The sequence below is a fragment of the Melospiza georgiana genome, chromosome 9 (assembly GCF_028018845.1).
Source record: "Melospiza georgiana isolate bMelGeo1 chromosome 9, bMelGeo1.pri, whole genome shotgun sequence".
NCBI lineage: Eukaryota > Metazoa > Chordata > Aves > Passeriformes > Passerellidae > Melospiza > Melospiza georgiana.
The window spans coordinates 12,398,313-12,424,344 of record NC_080438.1 but is presented as its reverse complement, the minus strand read 5'-3'; the positions used below and the strand labels follow the sequence as shown (position 1 = coordinate 12,424,344).

At 42.1% G+C, this 26,032-nt stretch overlaps 2 protein-coding genes across 3 annotated transcripts; both read left to right on the top strand.

The window, feature by feature from the left end:
• The first annotated feature begins 735 nt into the window (after positions 1-735).
• LOC131087123 (pancreatic alpha-amylase-like) lies at positions 736-6,250 on the top strand. The gene is made up of 10 exons (XM_058030542.1): positions 736-915; positions 1,520-1,666; positions 1,856-2,053; positions 3,954-4,184; positions 4,572-4,705; positions 4,791-4,913; positions 5,025-5,124; positions 5,336-5,457; positions 5,567-5,692; positions 5,943-6,250. The coding sequence occupies exons 1-10, from the start codon at positions 745-747 to the stop codon at positions 6,130-6,132; spliced, it is 1,542 nt and encodes a 513-aa protein (XP_057886525.1). The 5' UTR covers positions 736-744; the 3' UTR covers positions 6,133-6,250.
• A 5,916-nt stretch (positions 6,251-12,166) lies between these two features.
• RNPC3 (RNA binding region (RNP1, RRM) containing 3) lies at positions 12,167-26,012 on the top strand. 2 transcript variants are annotated; one of them, XM_058030541.1, is made up of 15 exons: positions 12,167-12,406; positions 13,404-13,451; positions 14,554-14,672; positions 15,281-15,361; positions 16,063-16,174; positions 16,638-16,706; positions 17,301-17,446; positions 18,374-18,499; positions 19,220-19,356; positions 20,139-20,300; positions 20,460-20,554; positions 20,634-20,692; positions 21,225-21,357; positions 22,179-22,251; positions 25,784-26,012. In XM_058030541.1, exons 1-14 carry the CDS (start codon positions 12,167-12,169, stop codon positions 22,236-22,238), a joined length of 1,587 nt encoding a protein of 528 aa, XP_057886524.1. In that variant the 3' UTR covers positions 22,239-22,251; positions 25,784-26,012. The 2 variants fall into 2 exon arrangements, with proteins under 2 accessions (XP_057886524.1, XP_057886523.1); XM_058030540.1 differs by having other exon boundaries at positions 24,857-26,012.
• The last annotated feature ends 20 nt before the right edge of the window (positions 26,013-26,032 follow it).

Here is a 26,032-nt window from a genome sequence, read left to right as displayed (position 1 = left end):
AAAACCTGAAGGGATGGATGCCGGCTGGCTCCTGCTTCCTTTCAGCAGCATTTCAGTTCTGTGGGTTATCCCTAGAACAGCCAGACAGGGAACTGCCGTCCCTCACACAGGACACCATTCGTGGGGATGGAAGGACATGGACCATGCTATGCAAGCAAAGCTCTCTGTTGCATCAGTTTACCAGTATTTATAGGTCTCCAAGTTCTGTCCAGAATTTTCCACTCAGACTCCTATGCCCCTGTTTCCTTAGTAACACAATCTTCTTGGTTATCAGTCTGTCACCAGCAATGCCCTTGCTACTTTCTTTTGCCAGAGCAGTCAAAGGGTCCAGACAGGATGTCTGAACTCTTGTCCTTGCCTTGAGTTTATCTCACTCAGGACCAAGAGGATGGTGGCACTACCCAGTTCAGCTTCTGCAGCTTTCTGATTGCCACATTTTGGAATACTTTTGATAAAGTATCTTTGTTTATGTGATTGGAAAGAGTGCAGTTCTGGATTAGGGTGCACTGCTCATGGATCACTCAGTTTATGATGGCATATAATTATGTGAAAAGGTATTTTATCTTCAGCTGTTGAGTTATTCAGGAGAAAAAACAAACCCAAGGAATGATATTGATCTATCTACCTAAATAATAACTGATAGCATTGATCCATGTGAATTTTGACAGCTGCTACAGGAATTTTGCCATCTTGCAGGCACATAAATAGCTGGTGAGGAGACCACAGCCTTACACTGAAGGCACCATGAGGATCCTTCTCCTCGTCCTCGCAGCTGCAGGGCTTTGCTGGGGGCAGTACAACCCCAACACTGTCCCAAAGAGAACCTCTATAGTGCATCTCTTTGAATGGCGCTGGCAGGACATTGCTGAGGAGTGTGAACGCTACTTAGCTCCTAATGGATTTGGGGGAGTTCAGGTGAGTTGCTTCCTGTGAGTAGCAGGAAAATGGCATTGTAATATTTGATTAATAATTTGATTAATAATGCCTGAGTTTGAGACAGTCATCTCTAAGTAACTTTGCTGCTGTGGAGGGAAGGTAGGAAGTACTAAGTACTTTAGAAGCAGCCCTAATCTGCAGGACCCTGTAGGGGTGAATGATGGTGTATGTCTAGCAGATCAGTAACAAAGGGGGATGCTGAAAGGCTTCACCTGAAAGCTAAGGAGAAGGTAAAGCTCTTTACCTTGTTCTAAAGGAAGTATGGAAGCAGTGAGGTTTAGCATTCCTAAGGCAGTCACTGTTACAGGTAAAAATAATTCCTGTGGCTTCAGCCCTTCCTTGCCCATGTCCTGGAAAGCAGGCCCATGCTGGATGTGGGCAACTCACAGGAACAAACCAAAATGCCTTTCTTGCCTGTGTGCAAGACAGACATCTCACTGACCTGAACTTCTGCTGTGGGAGAGAGACTGGGTTGGGTGCTAACTTTCCTCTGAGGGCAGAGGTCCTGAGCGCAGATTTTGCCCCTAAAATGTCAAAGTAAAACCATTTGATTTCTTATCCAAGTACATAATTTCATCTGCAGGTTTCACCTCCAAATGAAAATCTTGTCATTACTAGCCCAAACAGACCCTGGTGGGAAAGATACCAGCCCATTAGCTACAAGATCTGCTCTCGATCAGGAAATGAAGAGCAATTCAAAGACATGGTGAAGAGATGCAACGATGTTGGAGTAAGTGCCTTGAAAATCTGTCTGGTATGGCAAGAAGGGCTGTGTCAGCTGAGGGAAGGTGCTGCTTTCCTCAAAAGAGGTGTAAACTGAGAAGAAACTGAAAGGGAAAATAATCTACTGAATAGTGGTTAGTGGCTGTCAGTTCACGTTTGCTACAAACACACTGAAATGCACACATTGCTTTTCCAGGTTCGTATCTATGTGGATGCTGTCGTCAACCATATGTGTGGAGCTGCAGGTGGCTCAGGCACACATTCTACCTGTGGAAGCTATTTTAATGCTGGAAACAGAGATTTTCCAGCTGTGCCATACTCTGGCTGGGATTTCAATGATGGCAAATGTCACACTGGAAGTGGAGAAATTGAAAGTTATAATGACATCTATCAGGTAACTTCCCATGGAAAAGTTTTTAGTTTTTTTTTTTTTGACATGTTCTGTTAACTCTACAGTAAAATCAAATGGTGTAGTGCCTCACAAAACCTGTGCTTAGTCACTTGACAAGTGAATGAAGTGGCCATAGGTATGTGTGGCCCAAAATATTCTAAGAACTGAGGAATCCAGAACCTATGTGCAGATGTTTGCTCCAGAAGTGAGCCAGTGTACTCCACTCAGAGTGAGCTCATTTTTATAGTTTATAAACTCAGCTGATCATGATAAGGGGCCCCCTTGGAAAATTGCCAGCAGTGCAAGGTGGTGCTGTAGTTATGCAACTTACTGGTTTTTGTAGTAAGAATATGTAGCAGTTCTTTCTCAAGCTCTGCCTTCAGCCACTTTGCAGCAATACATTATAATGTTTCTGCACTTGCACTGCTTCATGTAGGGCTTGTCCTTCATGGGTTCAGATGCCTTCTTCTGTAATAATCCCTATAAGACATATCTCAAATCCTAGATTACAATAATTTAAAGGTATTTCCAGTACGATGCCCACTCCCAGTTCCTTTGGACTAGAGCATCATGTTTAATGTTGCAATGAATTCCTCCCCTTCCCCCTGCTCTGGTCTAGACTTAGCCAGACCCTGCAGTCCCTCACAGGGCTGTACCTGCCCCAAGTGCAGCCATTTCTGTGAGCCACAGGCTCTTCAGGGGGACGTGGCTTCTTCTGCATGGACTTATCCACAGCCACAGGGGCTCTGAGAGGTAGCTGTTTCAGCATGGCCCTGACCATGGGCCTCAGTGCACCCAGAACTAGATCTGCTTCAGCACGGCCTCACCCACAGCCACTGTCCCCTCAGAAAGCAAAGCAGTCCAGCCTGGCCTTGCTCCTGGCTGCAGTCCCTGCAGGCTGCTCCTGCCCTGCTGTGGGTTTTTCCATGGCCCCACCCTTTGAGGTGCTCCAGCAGGGCCCCATGAAATGCTGCTGGTGCTTCAATGTGTCCCTGCTGCAGCACAGAGCTGGCCTTGGCCCCTGAGGCCTTCGGGGGTGCCCCTGCTGTCCACTGACACAGCCACGGCCCCAGCCACAGGCACTTCCAGAGGTACCTGCTCTGCTGTGGACTTTTCCATGGCCACAAGCACTCCCAGATGTACCTGTCCCACCATGGACTCACTCACAGGTCACAGTCCCTCTGGCTCGAGTCCACTCTGGAGTTCCAGCGTGTCCAGTCCAGCTGCACAGGAGCGGCAGTGCTGCCAAGCCAGTGCCAGCCCAGGCCATGGCCAGTGCTGGGATCAGAATGCCCCAGGGTCAGGGGATCAGCAGCACAGGCTGCAGCTGCAGCCCAAGCACAGAGCAGCCGCTGATGAGCCCTCGACTCTAATGCACAGTGAGGCCAGTGAGCCCCACGGCAAGCACAGCAGCCTGTCAATTATTGGCCAAACTGCAGTAACAGCTGTAAATTCCATCTAGCACATTAATCATAGCCGTTGTTAATTCCAACCCTTTGAGTCCCATGTTGGGCACCAAAGAGAACTTGTGGTTTAACTGAGCTGGCAGCTAAACACCACTCAGCCTCCTACTTTCAGTGGGATGGGGCAGAGAACTGGAAGAGCAAAACTGAGGAAACTCATGGATTGAGATAAAGACAGTTTAATAGGTGAAGAGAAAGCCACACATAAACAAAGAAAAACAAGAATTTATTCACCATTCCCATTGGAAGGCAGGTGTCCAGCTGTCTGCAGGACAGTAGGTCTTTATCATGTGCAACAGTCACTTGAGAAGACAAAACCTTTACACCAGATATCACTCCCTCCCTTCTTCCCAAACCAATACAACCTCATTAACCACCACCCCACCTCCGCCCCTCCTTTGGTGTAATACACAGAAATCTTTTTTTTTTCTGTTGCCCAGGTCCGGGACTGCCGCTTGAGCAGCCTTCTGGATCTGGCCCTGGAGAAGGACTATGTGCGCTCAACGATTGCAGAGTACATGAACCGTCTCATTGACATGGGTGTAGCAGGATTCCGAATTGATGCTGCCAAGCACATGTGGCCTGGGGACATAAGAGCATTTCTTGACAAGCTGCATAATTTAAACACTCAGTGGTTTTCTGAAGGAACTAAACCTTTCATTTATCAGGAGGTAAAGTCCACATTTTCTCCTTTATGTTTACCTTTGTCTTTTGCATCTCTTTTGCCCCCTCCTACACAGGAGCAACAATACAACTTCATCCAACTTACCCTAGAAAGAGCTCACAATTTACTTAGAGCAGCCCTGCAGACATAGGCAGTTTTGATTCTTAAAAATGCCTCCACAACAGATTGTCAATCAACTCTACCTTTCCTTTCGTCAGTCATGTTTTTACATGTGTCCCTCATGTCTTATTCTGAACTTGTGTTGCTCTACACAGCACAAGTACATAATTACTTTCTTCTCAATGTTAAAGCAAGAGCTCCTGTTAAGTGCTGTATGTGGCATTGTTGGTCTTTGTGAGACAAGAAGGGATGCAGATTTTCTTTCTTGTACCAGGTGATTGACTTGGGTGGAGAGCCCATCAAAGGCAGCGAGTACTTTGGAAATGGCCGAGTGACAGAATTCAAGTACGGTGCCAAACTGGGGACAGTGATCCGCAAGTGGAACGGAGAAAAGATGGCCTACTTAAAGTAAGGATGAAGGTGCTGCAACTTATCCAGCATTCATTGGATACACCAATTGATAGGGTAGCTTCAAGTCTGTGTTTTTGTTTAGGAACTGGGGAGAAGGCTGGGGCTTTGTGCCTTCTGACAGAGCCCTGGTCTTTGTGGATAATCATGACAACCAGAGAGGACACGGGGCTGGTGGAGCTTCTATTCTGACCTTCTGGGATGCCAGGTGAGGGATTGCTCTTGTGTGGGTGATGCTTCTTGCTTTTGCTTGTTTGCCTGTGTGTTCTCTGGCAGGTTCCTCCTTTCACGTCTCATTCCTTGTTTGTCCACCAAACAGGCTCTATAAAATGGCAGTTGGTTTCATGCTTGCCCATCCATATGGCGTCACACGTGTCATGTCAAGTTTCCGTTGGCCAAGATATTTTGAAAATGGAAAGGTGAGCTGTTAATGCTGAAGATTCATCCATGGGGATTAAGTGTGAGAGCAGGGCCAGGGAAGTAGTCCAGTGCATTTCAGATTGTCGAGAGATTTCCCTGTCCCAGGCTGGATGCAGGCAGTGAAACTTTGATGCTCCCTCTAGCTTTGTTGACCAGAGGGGTGCTCTACATTTTCAGTCAGAAGATATAAACCTGTCTTTTTAATGACAGGACGTCAATGACTGGGTTGGGCCCCCAAGTAACTCAGACGGCTCCACAAAGTCCGTTACAATCAATCCAGACACGACCTGTGGCAACGACTGGGTTTGTGAACATCGCTGGCGTCAGATCAGGTAGGGCACTGGGGAGAAACAAGAAGTAAAAGCAGTTGCTTTTGCTTCCTGCTCCATGTGGCTTTAGAGGTGTTGCAGGTGCAGGGGCAGACATGGCTTGTGTTTTCAGGAACATGGTTATCTTCCGTAACGTGGTGGATGGTGAGCCTTTCTCCAACTGGTGGGACAATGGCAGCAATCAAGTGGCTTTTGGCCGTGGTAATAAAGGCTTCATCATCTTCAACAATGACGACTGGTAAGTCAGTGGCACAAATAGTGGCCCCGAGAGAACAATAGCATCCCTCGTCAGCAATCCAACTTGAGTTATTTGAGTGCATGCTGGATCCAGAGAGCTAAAATGGGTGTGTAGGTAGGGTGGGATCAGAAACCTTATTCTTAACAACGTCCTTCCAAATAGGGGAGTAAGATCATGTTCAAAAATCTTACACACCTTTTGAAATACCTGTTTTAAAAACAATGCATAAATCATGTTTATTTTCTCATAGGAATATGAATGTCTATGTTCAAACTGGACTGCCTGCTGGTACCTACTGTGATGTTATATCTGGACAAAAGGAGAACAACCGATGTACTGGAAAGCAGGTGTTTGTTTCTGGTGATGGAATGGCTAATTTCCAGATTAATACTGATGCTGAAGATCCATTTATTGCAATTCATGTTGATGCCAAGTTATAATTTGGGAGAAACAGCCTCCTCTGTTTGATCTGTGTATTACTGTTTCCCCCATATGTTATTCCCTGCTTTTTGAGCATGAGTGACTCTCTATTGAATAATAAATGGCATTCAAATTGAAGAGTAATGTTTTTCCCTTAATGAATTAGATGTAACTTTATCCCCTCATAACTAGTGGCAATGCAGTGATAGGATTTAAGGCAATGCAGCATTCCGGTTCCTGTGTAAAAAAAAAACACGAGAGGAAAAAAAAAGAATCCAATCCAGGTAAAATGGCTAAGCTGAAGTGCAGGATTTCCAGGGCTGATCCATGCACACCCACTTGTGTCCCAGAGCAGCCACCTTGTGGGCTGTCAGCTATGAGCAGTGCCTACATACAGAGTTTATCCCTTCCTTATGCCCAACCAAGCCTGGGGTCTGGGTCACTGAGGGAAGCTGGGCTGTGCCAATCAGTTATTCCAGCCTGTGGCATCAGTGAAAGCAGCAGGTTTCCTGCTTCACAGTCAGCCTGTGCCTGGACAAAGCAGAGCCTGAGCTCTTGCATGGTTTGCCCCAGTGGCTTGAGGCCAGCGAACGCTCCCTGTGCGGGTGCCGAAGGTGCCTGAGAAAACACCATGTATGCAGGCATTGCTTCCACCTTGTGCCACTGGCTGAGGCACAGCAAATTCCTGCCTCTGGTGTGTTAGGCACCCTTAGTCTCTAATATCTCAAAGAATTATGCAAACACAGTACAGGTTGGGCAGCTTTCCCAAATCCCTTGTCAGCTGTGGTAAAAGCAAGTGTGCAGGCCTTGCTGTGAGGCAGAATCTCTGCTAGGCCAAAAGTGGTGACTGCATCCCATTCTGGAGGGAAAAATGGAAGGAGGTTGTTCCAGTTTGAGGTCAAGGTGCAGTTTTAAGTTTCCTTTCTGTGGTGTTGGTGGTGGATATTGGCTCTCAGCGTGCCCAAGGGCTCCGAGTGTCTGTCAGGGCAGTCAGGGTGTGGGAAGTGTCCCTGGCCAGGCACTGCCCCTCCCATCTGTCTCCCTCCTTGGCTGTGGCCAGCATCTCCTGGATCCATGCACTCAGCCCCTGCACCAATGGAGAGGTGCCAAAGCCCTGGGCACCCGTGTGGCAGGGAGTTCATGGCCCTGGCAAACCGGTCATTGCCCAGAGGGGCAGGTCAGGGAGCCCTCGGGCCCCTCTGGAACTGACAGGAGCTGCCTGCAGCCCTGCACTCAGCTCCACCCCTCAGACACTGCGATTCCATCCTCTGCTATTCACACATTGCCCAATCCCAAATGGAATAATCAGCTCACAGGTCAAATTGCAACTCCACCCCCAAGCCCCAGAGCTTCTGTGGCAAATGACTGAAATGCCACACAGGGATCTGAGGTGTCCATAAACCAACAGGCTGAATATGGAGAGGGTTGTCTGCGCCTGGGAACAGATGTGGATCCACTTCCCAAGGATGTTGGGGTGCAATGAGAGTTTTCCTTAATGCAGGTTCAGGTAGCTCTGCATTTCACAGTGGCATGAAGGAGAACATGGAGAAAAAGAAGTCATGAGATGCTTTCTTTAGGTGTAAGTAAAATTTTGTGATCCAGATGTGGGCCACTGCTTTGAAAGGACCTAAATTGCATTCAGACCTTGGGTTATGTTCCTTTCATTCAGGATTTTGGCACATTGCCTTATCATTTGAGCACAAAGATGATGATGACAAGTATCATCCAGAGCAACACCAGATCTTTCAGATAATTCACTAAACCCAGAGTTACAGTCAACCTTACTGCTGATCTGTACGTTTTCAAAAGAATGTTAGTTCTAGGAAATGTTAATCTTAATTTTTATAATTCCTATTGCTACTCTTCTATGTGAAGTGATGACACTAAGGCCTTAATTTTTTTATTCCAGTGTTCAATAAAAAATTGAAATTATGTTATGAAATGATCAAATTTAAGGTAAGAGATTTGCTGGGGCATAACAGGATGGCACAACAGATCTGCTGAATTGTAAAATTTCAGATATTTTTGGCACAATGCAATATATCATTTTCTGTTAGAAACGATGTTCACTTTCATTGGCGAAACCATGAATTTATCTGTGTAATTATTCTGACACCAGAAATGCATTGAAAATTTAAGCTTATATTCATGTATTTCATCTTTTTTTTTTTTATTTATTTTTCTTTTTCTCTTCCTCTCTTTTCTTTTTTCTTTTTTTTTTTTCATTCATGAGTCGCAGCATCATCTAGTGGTCAAATATGAAAAGGAGAATTTTTGGTGGATTATCCATTGGTTTTGTATTTTATTCAGACAAAAAATTAACAGCATAAAGAAAATTCTTTAAATATTAATTTTCTCTTTTTGCAAAAAGTCATTTTTACTGAATCAGCAATCACTTTGCAGTCTCAAGTTGTGTGTATGCCTGTGGGGGGCTGGCCTTGTCTGGGTGCCAGGTGCCCAGCACAGCTCCTCTCTGGCTGCCCTCCTCAGCAGGCAGGGCACAGGAACTGTGGCCAAAGGCTCCTGGATGGGGAATGTTGTCCTTGGCGAAACAGTGGCAGGTCCACCTTGGGGCCAGCTGGCACCTGGACTTCTGGAAGGGGAAACTTCCAGCACTTCTCACAGGAGCCAGCCCTGTAACCCCTGGCTACCAAAACCCTGCCCCACAAAGCACTGGGGCTGTGCAGTGGATGAAATGCAGCTTGCCCACGCCTGGAGCCTCGGTGCCACGGACACCATTCTGGCAGGAACAGCCAAGATCCTGCCAGCCTCACCGGGGCCCCTCTGCTGCCTTCTCCCTACAGCACTTTCTTACACCACACTGTTGAGATGAATATGGAGACAATTACTGAACTGCCACCATGAAAATCAGATTTTGCCCAATAGTGTCATTTGTACCTCAAAGCTGCTCTGGTGGTTTTCTTTTTTACCTCAGTCATCAAAACACCTTGGCCTGAGGCTTCCAAAACTCATAACAAAAACCACCTTGCTAGGCTTGTGTAACTCACAAGAAATTAGGCAGGAAAAGTATCCTTTGGGAACTGAGTCTAACATCTAATTCTGTCTGTAACTCCTATATTTGTTGATCTACAGAGTTGTTAATGCAGCAATGACCTGGTAATGTAGGATGCTGGTCTGCAGGCCAGTAAATACTGTATTGCCATTATTAATAAAGAGCCACAGGCATTCAAAGCCTCAGGACTGAGTGATGTCAGATTGTTTTGCTTGAACTCACATAGGCTTGTGTGGAGCTCTGTCTTGCTTAGATGTGGCATCAATTTTCCTTATGAGGTGGCTCTGCCAAATTTCATTTACTTTAACCTCTGCCCTGAAAACCAGATTTGATCTAAGCTGTAGTAACAAGCAGTCATTCTGCGGAGAAGGAAATATTTATCACTAATGCAGAAATACAGGCCTAGCATGACAGCAGAGGCCCTGGAGTCAATGCTGTGCATGGAGACACACATGCATGCAAACACACAAGAGCAGCTTAGAAGCTTTGTAGAAGCTGGAGTGCTACACAACATTTGCAACCCACATTTTGATTCTATTCAGGTAAAGTAAAAGCAGAGTCCACTTGGAGAACCACTCAAACAGCCCTGGCTGCATAATCCACAGTTCTGCAAGTCACTGTTTGTATAGTTACAGATCAGACTGTCGTTCTTGCCAACTCAATACATTTTAACTGGAATTTGAATTTTTGTCTTCATGAAGTTACCACACATTTACAAAAATATAGTCATGTTCAAATGGAGAAAAAAGGGAACAAAACCACTAGAAGGTTAATATGGCATGGAAAAGCTTGCCTATGCAGGCTGTGGAATCTTCACCCTTAGGGCCTTTTGACACCAACTGGAGAAAGTCCTGAATTATGTGGTTGGATTTCAGTATTGACCTTGCTCTGAGTAGGAACTGGACTTGATGTTGACTGGACTCGAGATTGCTGCAAAAGGATCTCCCTTCTTTCCCACCTGAATGAGGCTGTAGTTCTGAGTCACACTGGTACTGCTAAACCACTTGCATTCAATCTCTGTATAAGCAAAGAACTTCTAAGCCATGGATTTCAACACAAAATCATGATGCATTGGTGTTGAAGAACTCTACTGTTCAAAAATCTACAAATTAAACATCTTGGTAAGTAAAAAAGATAACATATTATTCATACATTTTGACTGTAGACATGATTGAGAGAAAGTTAATTTTTTTTTTTTTTTTACTTTCTTTACTTTTCTTAGGAAAAGCACATACACATTTTTTATCAGCTTAACTTGCATGTTGCTATGTTAAACCTCTGCTCTAGCGGTGTTCAGCTTCAGCAGCCTGGTCTAACAAGGTAAAGAGACTTTAGAAGAGGTCTTTTCTGAGGGGGATTTTGTGCTAGGAGGAACAAGGGGGTTGAAGAGCCATGAGATATTAGTTATTTCAAGTGAAACAATTCTTGTCAATTGTTCAGTGTAACTAAAGAGTACATTGTTTCCTCAGCCTTCTCTAAGCAGAACTGGGAACAGCTTTCCTTAGTTCTGAGGGGAAAACATATTTGAAGTTATTTCATTATTTTACCATCTGGTGAATGATATGCACATTAATAACTGGAATGTACTAAAACACTACAAGGGAAACGGGAAGGTTTGCTTTGCCTACAAGTTTCACAGATCTGCTGCATAAAATATTCTCTGAAGTCATTACCCAGGAGTGAACTACCAGTCAGGCCAATTTAAACAGGATGCGCAGCACAGCCACCACAGGCTTGCATTTACAATTGTTATCTTCCCATCTGCTACAACTGCACATTGAGCAGCATACCCCAGAAAATCTTCTGGACTTTATACAAACCACAAGCCACACACAGAACTGGCTTGGCTGGCCAGCGCTATTTTTGAAGTTTCAACAGCCTCAGAAAAAAAAACAGTACTGCTGGTGTTATCAAGAGAGAAAATACACTGCTCTGTTTGCACACTGTGTCAATTATTCCACCTGCTTCCCACTTCATAGATATTTCTTAGCTTATGCTTATGGCAGCAACAAAAATGCAGTAACAAATCCCGTAAGAAACTGCTCCCACATTTCTGCTTTTCTCATTGATCCCTTCAGAAGATCCTTTTTTACCCAGCTCCTTCCCAAACTGGTTTGGACGAATTTGGATTGTCATCTGATGGAGCTAAGGAGACTGCTGTGCCCACCCACCATGGCCAGGCCTTTGCCCGATCCGTCAGTGCTCAGCCCCAAACGTGCCTGGCCAAGACCCTGCAGGTGCACGCACTGTGCATAGCACCAGGTCCACCATGGCCGCTCAGGAACACTGAAGGGACTTTATGGACTGAAGGCCTTGCTTCTTGTATGGAGAGGTGTGGGAAGCACCCGTCCTATGGACAGGTTCCAAGCAAGTTTTCTCCATGGCTGGCTCCAGCACAGCCCAGCGCAGTGACAGAGCCCGGGTGTCCCTGAGCGCTCCGCTGCTCAGACATGGTAAGTGCTCCAGCAGGGCGGGCACTGCGCCTCTGTGGGACACACAGCTCGTGGCCATAGCGACACAGGCAGGCACGGCTTGTGCCAGCAAGCAACAGCTAATTTAACAGATCGGGGATTTCACTCTCTTGGGATCACAGCCTGTATGCTCCAGAGGCAGGCTTGGGAGCCGCCTGTGTGGCTGCTGTGGTAGGTGACAGCAATCTGTTCATCCTCCCTATTCACGCTGATTATCCCCTCACAAGTTGTAATTATGGGGGTGTTTCCCGTGGCCAGGCATGCCTCAGTACCTCACTGTTCACGGGAGGGAGGCAGGGACAAGTCTCCGCAACTAAAGGCTGAGGAGAGGTCATTTTGACAGCAACACTCCTTAGGGCTTAGTGCGAGGGCGAGCTCCTAAGCGTTGGTGTTGAAGGGTGAGGGGAGCGGCACCGCGGGCGTCCCCTGGCGGGCTCTGCCAGGAGGAGCCGCTCCCCCCTCCGCGCGCGCTTCCCGCCACCTCCGCGGGGGGCGCCAGTCTCGCGAGACCTGAAGCGGCGGCCCCGCCCCGGTTCTCGCGAGATTTGCGCCGCCGGTCCCTGCGCGGCGATGGCGGCGCCGGGCGCTGAGGAGCTGCGGGCGGGCGGGCCGGGATCCGCGGACGGCCCGGGGCTGGGCGCCGTCCCGCCGCACCCCGGCGTCCCGCCGCACCCCGGCGTGTCGCGGCGGCGCGGGCGGACGCTGCTGGTGCGGCACCTGCCCGCCGAGCTGACGGCGGCGGAGAAGGAGGATCTGCTGCAGCACTTTGGGGCCGTGTCTGTGCGGGTCCTGTCGGACCACGGGCGGCTGGTGAGGGCCGGGACCGGGGCCGGGGCGGGCCGCGGGCAGCGCTGAGCCTGGAGCCGGGCAGGAGCGGGGGTCCCGCTGCCGGGGAGCCCCGTGGGGCGGGCGGGGCAGCGGGGGGACAGCGGGCGGCTCCGGGCTCCATCCCGCCCGCCGCAAGCGCCGTGCCCGCGGCTTTGGCCTCTGGTGCTGCCGGCGAGGCTGGGCTGAGCCGTGCCCAGGGGCCCCGTGGCGCGGGCAGGGATGCAGGCTCACGGCTCTCCTGAAATCTCTGGTTTGCTTTCTCCTTCCCCCAGATAACGGAAACATTGATGTATTTGTGATAAGTACTCTTCATAGAGAGCCGTGTTTTTTGCAGAACTACAGATGGATGTCTGCGTATTTTATCAGGGTCATGCTTTATAGGATATCAGATATACTGACTTTGTTACAATGATTTTGGGTACGGAGTCATGTAGTGGCAAGATGGGGTAATAAAGTTTGTTTAAAAAAATTAACTTGGAAAGGTGTATTCTGTGAGGATTTGATTTAATTTAGAAAATGAGGAGGGGGGAAGTTAGAAACCATTCAAACGTTCAGAGCACAATAGTTACAACTTTCGTTGCAGGAAGAGCATTACTTTTAGTAAGAGTTACTTTGATGAAAATGTTTTGTGAGGTGCTCAAATGAGTTTTCTGATTTAGAAGAGAATTAAACCTCTCTATATGTACTTTTGTGCAGTCTAGAGTGGGTTTTGCTCACTAAAAAATCCCCACTTGTCCTGTATTTGTCAAACTGCTGAGCTCATGTCTTGATTTTGACTGCAGGAGGTACTTTTCCAAAATTCATAAGAAAAAGGGTTTCTAGCCCTTCATGTTTGCCCTGATGGGAATTAGATAACTCCCATCTGGTAACTTTCAAATATGTAAGCTTGGACTAACAAAGTGCTTGTGGCTCAATGTTTTACATGCAATCTCTTACGTTTTTGATTCAAATACATTATAACTTTTTGTTTGTTTTCTAGAAACATACTGCTTTTGCCACCTTTCCCAGTGAAAATGCAGCTGCAAAGGTTTGTATTGAGTTTGTTATTGAATGTTTTAGCAAAGCACTGAATTGCCAGTGCTCTAAGTAGTTTACACATCATTTGGTACTTAGAGCTAGGAAGAAACAAAGCAACAGAATGTAGTATGAGAGTTCTGTTTCAGCACAGGTTTGCTCACAGGACTTGATAAAATTCTTGATTATTTCTGTGTTTCCTAGAGTCCTAGGAAAGGTGGATCGAAAGGGGTTTGTGGAAGTTATCTGATCCAGCCTGGCAAAGTTAGAGAAGCTGAGACTGATCAGGGCACTGTTTAGGATGTGTGTGTATTTATATATAAACTATAAACCAAGCAGAGTTTCCTTGTCTCTTGTGTAATTGTGTTTGCCATAAAAATCAGCCCTAGGGATTCTCTCAATCCAAGTCTGCCTTGAATGCCCAGCTTTGATAAGAAAACTTCTGTAAGAATAGGAGATATGTATGCCAAAAAGGTTATGCTAATAATGCTTTTTAAATACTAGTCTGGCTAAAAAGCCTGTGCCAGAACTTCCCCCTTATACCTTGGGTTTGGGTTTTTTTTTGCATTGCTTCTATTTCTTTTAGGCCACACTTTATAGGACTAAAAAAGTGAAAGACTGTGTGAGGTGAACAGTGGTGAATTGGGTGCCAGTTGTTAGCAGCCTGCTGGGCTCTGGACTTGAGGAATGCTGGATCTTCCTAGAGCCACTGTGAAGGTCTTGATTTTAGAATCCCTAGCTGCTGCTGACAGAGTTTAGCGTGTTTGTACTTCAGGAGCAAAAGGCTGGTTCTTTGAAATTCCAGCAATTTATTAGGCTGTGTGCAAAGTCTGATTGTTAGGGCTGCTGCTGTGTTCAGGTGACCAAGCTGTGCCGTGGTTCTGGCTGTGCCTGGTCCCTTTCCTTCCTGCCAGCAGGAAATGCTGCTGAGAGCAGAGCTGGGAAGGCACAAACAGTGCAGAGTTCTCGTGTCCACAGTAGCACAGACTTAGCTTAAAGCACTTGAGCCTGCATCCTATGGCCAGTGTACCACTCAAAGGAAAAAGAGTTATGCTCTAAAACAGTTCTCATGGTTGTCCTCTTCCCTTTCTCTTCTCCTCTGTAATTACTTGAAGGCTTTATCAAGACTGCATCAGCTGAAACTTTTGGGTCACACCTTAGTTGTTGAATTTGCAAAGGAGCAAGAGAGTGCCCAGGTACTTAGCCAGCCTTCTGCCTCAGACAAGTGCAAAAGGTATGTGCAGAGTAATTTCCTTGTTATCTTACTGGTCCGGGAAAGGATTCTGGATTCATGATACTTAGGTAATACTTGTAACTCAAAGGATAAACTGTAACCACTTGGAAGTCCTAACAGGTTCCCATCTATAGGACAGTGACTGTGTCATTTGCACCTGTGAAATGTGCAAATAAGTGATAAAAGCTATGTGACAGTGCTTAATTAAAAATACTGTATTAGAGTTTTCAGGTTATTTATCCCACTTTCTGAATATGAACAAATCAATAATTTAATACCTTTGAATTTATGTTCTCTGAAGACAGTGCATGATAAATAATTTCAGTTCTTTTCCTTTGAGTGGATTTAAGTCAGGAGTGTTTGAATATAGGGAATCTTACTTAAATCTGCATAAGTATTTATTTTAGAAGACTCACTACTGTGATTATCCTCGTGTATTGATTATGAAGAATTGGTAACAGCTGTAGTATTGCAATTGGTAAAAGATGTTAAAAATACCTGTGCTAATTTATTTTTTATATTTATTAATAGATTATGCATATTTTATATATTACATAAGGCATACCTAATTTTTGCACTGTTTTAATTAAGGCTAAATTAATTTTCAGTTTAGAAGAACCAGTGAAAGAAGAAGAGAAGATAGAACCAAACTGTGTTAAAATAGAGAATGGAATTGCACCCAACCATGGGTTAGTGTCGGGGTTTTATTTGTCTTAATTAATTTATTCTGTTGCAGATTATTTTGCAATGTGTTACATCATGTTGAACAAGATGCTCAGAAGAATAACTCTTATGCTGGTGTTCCTCAGGCATGTAGGAGTTGTCATAAAGATGGAGTTTCAGTTCCTCAAGTTTAGAATCCTCACATCTGCATAGTGACTGGTGCTTTGAGCTTGTGGATTGCAGAACAGCCTTCTAACGCTGCACATTGCTTTCTTGGGGGGTTGGAGGGCTGGCGTTCCCCCAGTGTTAACAGCAGAATATCACTGACTTTTTTCCTGATGTTTCTTCCTTCTCCACCTCCCATTTTCATTTTAGCATACAGGAAGTAGTAATTTTTTTGAAGCTAATGCAGCCCTTTGAGCATTGAGTTTCTGATATTTGTACAGGCTGCTATTCTGTGCTTTTGGGTTGGACATGCTGATTGTTTCTGTTTGCTTTAAGCTCCTGCATGGCTTGATATTTTCAGTATTTCCAAGCCCAGTAAATCTGTCATGCACTGGGGACTACTCCATGATGTTAAAGGCATTCTAAGTGGCCCAAAACTGTTCTGGGGAAATAAAAATATTTCAGTGTTACTTCAGATATAATCAATAGTGAAGCCTCTAGTAACCACTGTTAAGTGGGAGTACTGTTAAGGTGTCTAATTTTCAATCTTTTTTTTCCTCAGCCTCACCTTTCCCATCAATTCTTGCCTCAAATATTTGTATCCACCACCTTCAAGTGCAATTCTAGCAAATATAGCAAATGCCTTGGCAAGTGTGCCCAAATTTTATGTCCAGGTAAGTAAAAAATGGGGGGAAAAGTATAAAATTAAAGACATTTAATTTTTCCTTTTTAATTATGCACAGAAGTAATTATTTTTGTCATCATAACTACTAACTTGGATTTTCTGTGATAGTGTTAACCAATCTTAATTTTTTACTGTGCTGAGGTAATGAGATTTTATTTACCTGAGATAGATTGACACTGAATTCTTAACTGCATATGCACTTCCTAATTAGATGTGACTTGAGTACCTGGAATTTCATTCTGAGAGGATGCTGTGTGTTTTTTATTAGCCTTGTTAGGGTGTTGCTTATATTGACTATTGGTGTTGGATCTCAAGTGCGAGTTTTGCATTGTTTATGAACATTAAAACTGTGCTGATTTTCACCTGCCAGGAGTGATTGGCTGTTTTACCTAGCAAGGAACTGTTATCACTTACTTATTCAAAGGAAACCTACTTATTTTGACTCATTTCAGGTACTCCATCTGATGAATAAAATGAATCTTCCTCCACCTTTTGGACCAATCACTGCTCGCCCTCCCATGGTAACATTTGAAATATGTTTTCAGTACTGTAGGAATGATTCACAATTTAAAATGTTAGCAGCATAGTAGGAGATGTGAATTTCTAGAGGATTGCAAATCCTGCTGCATTTTGCTGAGTACATGTTGGTCTTCTAAAGCAATTCTTTGGATTATACTTAGAACAAAGAAATACTCATCCATGGTAGCATCACAGGAGTGTTTCAAACTGTTGCTTCAGTGTTGAAACTGAGATGGCTTTGGAGCCTAAGCCTTCACCCATATGCTTGGACTGTATTCTTCTCAGGAAAGTCCTTGAAGCCGAGTGCAAAGTGAAAATCCAAGGCCGTGGTTGCTGTATTTTTTTCTTATCTCAACTTAAAAGAATTAAACCATTCACTGTTATGCTTCAGAAAGCAGATTATTTTGCTTGTGGAAAGTTTTTCATTAGTAATGTAGTTTACCTAAATGCTATCTCCATCCCTGTAAGCATACTTGGAGGAAATACTTGTTAAATTATCATTAATTGCTTTGACTGTTGTTATTAAGAAAACAAGACATGTTCAGCTTTTTTCCTTCAAGAAGTTTAAGTTTTTGCAACTTCTTCCCCATAATTAGTATGAAGAGTATTTGCCAGTGCCTGTGCCACCTCCCCCAATCCCACCTCTGCCTCCTGAAGAGCCTCCTTTGCCTGAAGAAGAAGAAGGACTTTCTAGTGGGGATGAATCAGAATATGAAAGTGATAATGATGAGGAAAAGGAGAGGTATGCATTTTACAGTCATGTGCAAGGTTTTGGGCTTGCTGAAAGGGGTGGTTTTACTTTTCCAGCTTTGAGTTCAGCAAGTGGTAATGTTTGCAGTATGTAGATGTAGCAGCTTGTAGAGAGTGTGTAGCAATCTTTCCAGATGTGTAGAGAACCCTCAGAATGCAGAAGAACAGTGCAGGTTTAAATGCAGTAAGAAAAGGAGAGTGGCCTATTGGTGTGCAAGTTTTCATTTGTTCCCATGTCCAAAAAAAACCAACTAAACAAAAACTCAGCTTGAAGAGCACAGATGTAAGGAAGCATAAATTTTATTATTATCTGAAGTCTTCATTGTTCCACATCTTTCTAAATTGACTCCTCAGCCTGAATTGTATGGGCACACCAACTTCCAGAACATTCTTTGTATATCAGCGGGTATGCTAGGGGTGATAATATTTGTGCTGAGGATTCTCTTGCAATTTTGGGACTGAATTGCATCATAGCTGTATTTTTTTTAATCTTTAAACTAACTCTAAATTAAAAAGCAGCTTTTTCCTTTACTGTCTAAACTGAGAAGTAAATCAGAAAGTCCCTATGCTGTATTTGGAAAAAGCTACCCCTGTTGAGTGTTAGAAAATCAGGTTCAGCCTGCGCCATCACAGCTTCAGTGTCCCAGTAAGGAGCGTGCTTGGGGAAGGAAGGGCATCACTGACATGTTAGGATTTTGGTCAGTGCTCTGACAATATACACAGTGCTCTGTGTATATTGATTTGCTGTGTGTTACAGCTTCAGTTTTAAGGTAGTTAGTTTTACAATTATATTCTGAAAAGTTCTATATCAAGGGCTTTAAGGGAAGGGGAAGGGTTTTTAAAATTAGTACTTTCAATGAACTGTAAACCTCTTTGTTTTATTTTTGTTTGGTTTTGGTTTTCTTTTTGTTTAAAATAGAATGACAAAGTTGATGGAATTAGCAACCCTTCAGCCTAAAAGACCAATAAACACAAAGAAGCGTGGTGTTAGAAAAAAGCAAAGAATTAAGGACATGTTGAATGTTCCTGTGTGTACCTCCCACAGGTTTGTGGTTTTTGCACTTATCCTATTGGTTTTATTGCCCTAAAAATCAGATTTTCTTCTAGTTTGAACTAAAGTCTGCTCAACAACTTTAAAGTGTGCCTGATTCAAGCTCTGCTTCTCTTCCTGTCAAACTAATAGAAATTCCTTTTCCTAAAAAGATAACTGGTTTTGCATCACAGCTGTGACCAAAGCAATTTGGATTTATTGCTTGATCTGCTTCTTAAAACAGTGACACTGGAAGAATAGAAACTGGCTTGCTTTAAAATGAGTTTGGGTCTTAGAACTGTGGGTCTATGCCACAGTAGACAGCAGTGCAGTATTTCTGTGTTGTGATAAATGATTGTGAATGCATTTTTACTAATGGCTGCCTGCTTCCTCCAAATGATTTGCTACATTTTTTTAAAGTGTGATATATTTTATATACTAGCTGAGAGCAGCAGCAAGGCTACTTATTTTTCATGCTGAAGTTACTGATGAAGGTTTTAATAAATGCCTGTGTGTATTGTGCCATGGTACATGATGGTTGGTTTTGCTCCCACTGCCAGACATACCTTCTGTGTCTGCAGTGTTGCAGTCACCTGAAATTCTGTTGGGTGAAATGGAGAACATGTGTTTGTGGTAAACTGCTGCATAAAATCTAACTGGAAGAAATCTTGTGTTTGAGCATGCATTCATCAGTGTCTGAGTCTTTAATTAATGTGGTGTTGTTTTTTTAAACAGTAACTCGCACCCTACACTGTCACCTTCAGATGTCTTTGAGCAGCTGCAGCATGTAGGTCATAAAAAAATAGAGTTTCATATTAGTACTGAGATCCCAGCTGTTCTTCAGACAAACCAAGAAAAAGAAGAAAAAAATGGTAAGAGAGTTTGTACCTCATATATGATTAATGTTCAAGTCATGTGGCTTCAGTATATAAAGGGTGCTGAAATTTACACCAGGAAATTCTTTTCCCTTACTGTATTGGAGCTTTCAGCACCAAGTTCCATCATAGTTGTATTTGCTGTTTTTCCCATTTTACAAGCTTTGGAAAGGATCCAGAGGATTTTAAAGGACTCTCCTATGTGCTCTGTGGTTTATGGTGAATTGCACTGTCTTTTAAATCATAGGATGCAAATGTTACAAATTTTCAGTATTTTATAGTGTAAATTAATATATCAGGCTAGTTTCAGATTTTCCTTTTCCAGCTCTTAGAGAACAGCATCTGAGTGACTGACAGCCCTTTTTTCTCTGGTGCACTGATTATCTGCCATAAAAATACTGGGTGGGCACTGATAACAATGAGGTGTGATGGCTTTTTAGACAGTTATGGTCAATCTGTAGTTCTTGGTACTTTACAGTAATATCCAGTTTCTTTAAGGGAAAATAGTGAAATGCATACAGAACTGAACAGCAAGGCAAGGTTTATGCTAACTGATGTGTGCCATGGCCTTTATTTTCTACTACATGGGGTTTTATAGGACTGTACAGAGCAGGTGCTTTTGTCAAGCAGGGATTAAGACTCTTTTTTAAGGGTGTGTTCAAATTGCCTTGCAAAGTCTGCTCTATTATGTTGCTGGAAGGAGGGTGGTTTTCTTGCTGGCTCTCGATCTTGGTGTGAATAAAGGTACAAACCACGTACATGATTTGTTGAAATTTCAGACCTTAATGCAACCATGGAAGAAATCAATAACACAGGCTTTGGAAGGATTTTCCCAGCTCCTAGCTCAAATGATAAAATGGAAACTGAAGAGGAAGATGATGAAATACCATCAGAATTTATATCTAGAAAGGATCTAGAAAAAAACAGACTTTCTAGAGAAGGTATAACTGTGAGAATCGATTATCTAGTAACAGCATCTTGATTTGTTACAACAAATAGCTTAAATAAGTGTTTGTTTTTTTTATAGTGAATTATTTTATATTGAGCAAATCTGCAAAAGTAAATGAACTAAAGTATGGTTCATTTTTTTTGTCTTCAAGAAATGGAAAAATATTCTGTTTTCAAAAACTATGAGCCAGGTGATCCAAATTGCAGGATATATGTGAAGAATTTAGCTAAACAAGTTCAAGAAAAGGTAAGTAAACATGCAAATTAAATATCTATCAAAAGGGCTTTTTCTGAGCATTCATCTTACACCTACACTTTAATTTCAGGATCTTAAGTTCATTTTTGGAAGATATGTTGACTTCCAGTCAGAGGTGGAACGCAATATGTGAGTTCATTTCATACTTGGTTAGAATTAAGCCTTTTATATTAACTCCTATGTCACTTCTGAAAACTGGGATTTTAAAAATAGCCATATTCACATTTTCTGTGTTTCTGCATTAACAAAAATGTGTTAGACCTAAAAATCCTTATTTATGAAGATTAAGAAATGAAATTATTTTATGATGAGTGACTGAAGACTCTATTATTTTGCCTTTATGTTTTTATTCCCAGATTTGCTTTTCTTGGCTGTGTGACACAGAATGAACTGTGTAGGTGATTGTGTGTATCTGATCACTTTGCATATGTCCTATTTAGTAGTACTGCACATCAATTTGCCATCCTGCAGTTTAATATTACCTTTTAGTAAATGGTTTCCCCAAGCAAAATGGTCTCCAAGGACATCACGCTTCTTTGTAGGCTTTCCTTCTGTTTCTGTTCTTTCTCCCACCTGGAGCATGAGAATTGTGCATTTGTACTGTGAAATCTGCAAGGTTTGTTAAACATGAGTAATTCCCAGCTGTGGTCTGTGCCCCCAGGTTTGATATCCGTGTGATGAAAGAGGGCCGGATGAAGGGACAGGCTTTCATTGGACTGCCCAATGAGAAGGCAGCTGCTAAGGCACTAAAAGAAGTTAATGGCTATGTCTTATTTGAAAAACCCATGGTGGTTGTATCCTTTTCTTCAAGCATTTACATTATATTCTTTGTCATCTCTGCCAGTCTCTGCCAAGGTTTGTTGTCACAGTGTTCTGCAAAATAAAAAATGCCTTAAGAAAACCAGTCAGCATAACACAGTGCACTATTTATGGTGGCTGAAAAAAACAGGGGGCAACTCTTGTGAAATAGGACAGTAAAAGTGATTTAAGAACAGAATTCACTGGTCTTACATCTTTGATCCTGCAAAGACAATACAGAAGATAATTCGGCTTGCATGGCCACTGTATTTAAATTAAATACAAGGTTTTTGACTTGGTTAGGTGTATGTTTACAGAATCATGATCATAAGAAATGCTCCTGTAAGAGTAAGTGGTTCTAGATGGGTTTTCCAGCTGGAACTGTCTCCTTTTGATTGCATAGCACTGTTTTTTTGTGTGAATGTCCTTTCTTATTTTTCACTCAAACATTTCATAGTTTATTTCAGTTTCTTTATACTCACATTTACCCCAGCATCTGCTGCTTTTACTGTTTTTCCTGATACATCAAAGTTAAGAATTAACATGCTGGGTTGGAAGTTTGTAAATGTCAAACATTTATCCTTGTTTGCATCTAACCCATTCCCAGTTAGTCCTCCTTATAGTCTCTCTAATAACTCCTGTACTGTGTATCAGTGAGGTCCTAATCTTAGACTAATAGACACTGTTATAATACTTCATACTGTATTGATTCACAGATAAAGGTCACTTTCTAGACTAATTTGCAGGAGTAATCTTTTTGGTCTTTCTTAATTGACTTCTACTTACCAGACACTTGTAGTCCTTAATAGAATCTCAGCAATTTGCTCGTTCAGCTAGACCAAAACAGGATGCCAACGAAGGGAAAAGAAAAAAGTAAAACCCTGCACAAGGTATGGACTCTCTGCCTGAAAGTGAAAACAAAGGATTGGGCTGGGGTTTTTGTTAGTGTTTGTTTGGTTTTATTTACTCTCTCTTTAATAGCTTCTTCAGGAATATTGATGATGGAGAGGAAATGTTCCATACAAATTAATTTTCTTAAATGTGTGCTTATATCAGAAAAACTGAGTGCAAGATATATAGTTAGTGTAAATTTATAACTTTCCTTTTTCCTGTGTTAGAAAACTCAGATGCAAATATTTTCCTAATTCAGATATTGTAGGGCACTTGTCAGTTCCTTACCTTGCAAAGATAAGGAGAATAATTTTGTGGAATTGGACCACTTATCTTTTAGTATTCTCCCAGGGTTTTACTGTTGAAAAGTATTGCCTCCTACCTCCTCCTTTTCTATCCCTGCCGTTGTAATGGGATTCTGAAGAGCTGGTTCTAACAATAAACTTCTACTGGCTGTAAAGAATCTTTTCTAACTTCAGAAAATGAGTTCTTAGTGCTGTTGCAGTAACCTTTAACCTTGGCTGAATTAATGAAGGATATTCTGTTGGAAAGTGCTGCTTAATGTTGCATTGATGAAGGCTTCCTTTGTTGTGGAATATGTAGGTCCTGATTTTTGGCATTATTTAAATGTAATGAGACAGTACCTTCTAGCAGAGAGTTGCTATTTAACTTTTATTTCTTATCATGTAGCTTTACTTCACTGCTCCCTACTCTGGGTATTTCATTTATGTGGGAATAAGTCAAGCCAAATCAGCTCTAATTTACCTGAGTGGTTTCATGGCCTGCAAACATTTGCATAGTGAACTCAAAAATGACCATGTGCAGTAACTGGTGCAAGAATAAAAAGCATTTATTTCTCAGTCTGCACCCTCTGATACATGAGTTAGCTCCAATTTAAAGGGCACTGACCTTAATTTCTGGTTACAGTTGAGATCACTCTGGTTATGCCTCTGCTTAAAACAAAATTATTGAAATCTTACCCTGAGTGCTTAGGAAACATTCCTTAAACCATGGTGTGTTTTTAATCTGGAGCTTGATCCTTGTTACTCAGGATGTGAACATTTGCTTTGATTTTTACAAATTGGCTGTAAAGCCCACAATGTGATTATTGTGATGGTAGTATTTCTATTTTTATCATCTACTCTAATTGTAGGTTCTTCATTCCATCCATTGTCTAAGGATTTGTAAACTCAAATTTAGGCTTGTTTTTCTCTCTTTGGTGTTACTTCCTATTTAGTGTTCTTTTTGTAGTTTGCAAAGTCCATTTTGTCAGATTAAAGATCACTTTTTTATAGGCCCTCTGTACTGGTCACTGAAAAGAGCCTTGGCTAAAGTGTTCTATTAGGATCATGTATTTATGAGACTATTTCAGTCTTGTTTGTCACTCCTTTCTTGTTAGAAAAAACTTTCTGTTTATCTAATAAGATTACTAAGGTGTCTTATATTAAAAAAAAATTGAAGCATTTTAGCTATTGGAGAAAACCCAAAAGATGAAGTCAGCACTTTTATTTTTTTAGGAATTCCCCTTTTTTCAACTCATCTTGTACATTAATTCTGAATTCATTAAACATGCTAAATACTTGAATTGCATAAAGAAAATAACAAAGTGCTTATTTGTTGTTATTCTGATGGTCAACTCAGAAGCTTTTTCTAGAGAGAGCAGACCATTCTAAGGCAAGATTTAATTGTGCACCTGAAAATCTTCCATGAGTTACCATCTTAGAGGTGTTCCTGGTGTTCTGTCCATGGGCAGAACTTCTCTTACCTTGACTGTTCCTACGTTTAAATCATATCAATGTGCCAAGGAGTTACACAGGTTTTTAAGGATCCATGAGGTTTCATTAAAAATACTTGTTGCATTTCCCAAGTAATGATTAAGCTGACCCCTATTTCTGCATGATTGTTTTTCTGTTCCTGCTGGAATATTCGGATAGATGCTGATTTATGAAGTAAAATTCCATGATAAAAACTTGAGTCTGCTTGAGTCTAGGCTTCTTTTTCTGTTGTTGGGTGGGTTTTGTTGTTTTTTTTATTTTGGGTTTTTTTAGGTTTTTTTTTTTTTTCTACAAAGGCTTTATCCTTTTTTTTTGACAAAACAATACATCTGGTTTATAAAATATTGCAGAACTTGCTGGCTGAAGTGTCTCTTTATTGACGTACTGGCAAAAAGTTCACCTAAAGTGACTTTTTCCTGTAGCTAAAATACAACTGTTTGGGAGAAAAGTTATGTGGAAGAAACTGATGTTGAGAGGTCTCCAGCTTCTTCATAAGGAAAAAGTGGTTTGAAAGCTGGCATTAAAGGGAAACATGATTGGGTTTTGGATCTGATGGAAATAAAGTGAATCTGTAAAATGGCAAAGACTTGAAGGAGATGGAAGAATCTGCTGGTCCTAATAGTTCAAATTATCAAAACATGTATTTTCTTTTGAATATGAAGTTTAGTGTTGATGGATTCATCAGTCCTCATTAAGTCTCACAAGGGGTTAGAATTGTTTTTTATCAAAGAGGCATATTTGCTTTTTTTTTGGTAGGTAGCATAAAGTTATGTGTGTGCAATACTGAGAATCAAGTAAAATTAAACTACATTCTGCTGTTCTTCTTTAGAAACATTCCTGCGTAAATACTGCAATAATACTGTCATGCAGAGTGTATCCTTTCTTGTTGTATCCTTTTTTGTGCAATGTTTCCTGTAGCACTCAACTGCATCTTAGGTTTCCATAATAGAGTAGGTGTGGGGAGGAGTTAACACATTTTAAGCTTGAGCTAATCTAATAATTTTAAAAAGCAAAGTTTTTCGGTGGGGGGGAAAGAAACCAAAGAGTTGTCTGTGTTGTGTGAATAGACACAATGAAGGTTCTTAGTCTTAAAAGGTGGCCTTCACCTTTTTCCTCAGGTACCCTAGTAATTTGTGGTCTTATTCCTTAGTGGAGCAGTTCGAGCCCATACCAGCTGATCAGTGTGAAGCTGTGCTGAGCTCACACTGACCAAGCCACCTTGTTTTACTTTAAAAACCTATTAATATAATAATATGTTGGCTAAAATAGATTGTAGAGCAGTTTTAATATTAAGGGGTTGACCAGTATTTTAGGTCATTTGATGATTACTGGTGTCCTGGTACATGAGAAGCAATCTGGAGTTGATTTAGTTAATACATTCCTTACTTTCTCTTTTTAGAATAAAGAAGAAAATTAACAATATCTGGCATTTAAGTATTTGGAGCTGGACTAATAATCAACTATTAATCACTGCTACCTTTTTGTTGGTTGTTTCGGGTTTTTTTACATTGCTGTCTGCACTGAGGTAGTGTTGTTGCTGGTGACCTACATGTTTCCTATGGGTTTCATACCACATCACTGTTTAACATTCTATAATATAAAATTAATACAGTCTGCATTTATTAAGATGTATTTTTCACAGACATTAAGCACTTTTTAAAACACTAAGCATCTTTCAATTTAGTTGTCAAAAGCCAGTATAACACTGCTGTTTTTTGGTAGTTCTTACTTTTAACATGCCTTTGTGATGTTCCAGGTCCCTTTTGTGTTCCTTCTCTTTCAAGTATTTCCGAGCTGGGGAAGAAGCAGTGTGATCATCAGGACTCTTGAACTGTGCGTAGTTGCATTTCTAAAGTATTTAAGGCAGAGAATAAATTTTCCTGTCTTAAGGATTCCACATATCTTTAAATATCACAAGACTTACTACATCATAAATGTATGTTAGATTGCTTGTGAAATCTAATAAATTATTTCCCTTGTCTTCATTTTGCTGCCTTCTCTTTGT

Bases quoted from the DNA above. Each gene is read 5' to 3' on its own strand.
- LOC131087123 (XM_058030542.1), top strand. From the start codon at position 745: ATGAGGATCCTTCTCCTCGTCCTCGCAGCTGCAGGGCTTTGCTGGGGG. The intron at 4,185-4,571 runs GTAAAGTCCACA...TTCTTGTACCAG, and splicing joins AACCTTTCATTTATCAGGAG to GTGATTGACTTGGGTGGAGA. The intron at 5,125-5,335 runs GTGAGCTGTTAA...TTTTAATGACAG, and splicing joins GATATTTTGAAAATGGAAAG to GACGTCAATGACTGGGTTGG.
- RNPC3 (XM_058030541.1), top strand. From the start codon at position 12,167: ATGGCGGCGCCGGGCGCTGAGGAGCTGCGGGCGGGCGGGCCGGGATCC. The intron at 14,673-15,280 runs GTATGTGCAGAG...ATTAATTTTCAG, and splicing joins GCCTCAGACAAGTGCAAAAG to TTTAGAAGAACCAGTGAAAG. The intron at 20,555-20,633 runs GTAAGTAAACAT...CTTTAATTTCAG, and splicing joins CTAAACAAGTTCAAGAAAAG to GATCTTAAGTTCATTTTTGG.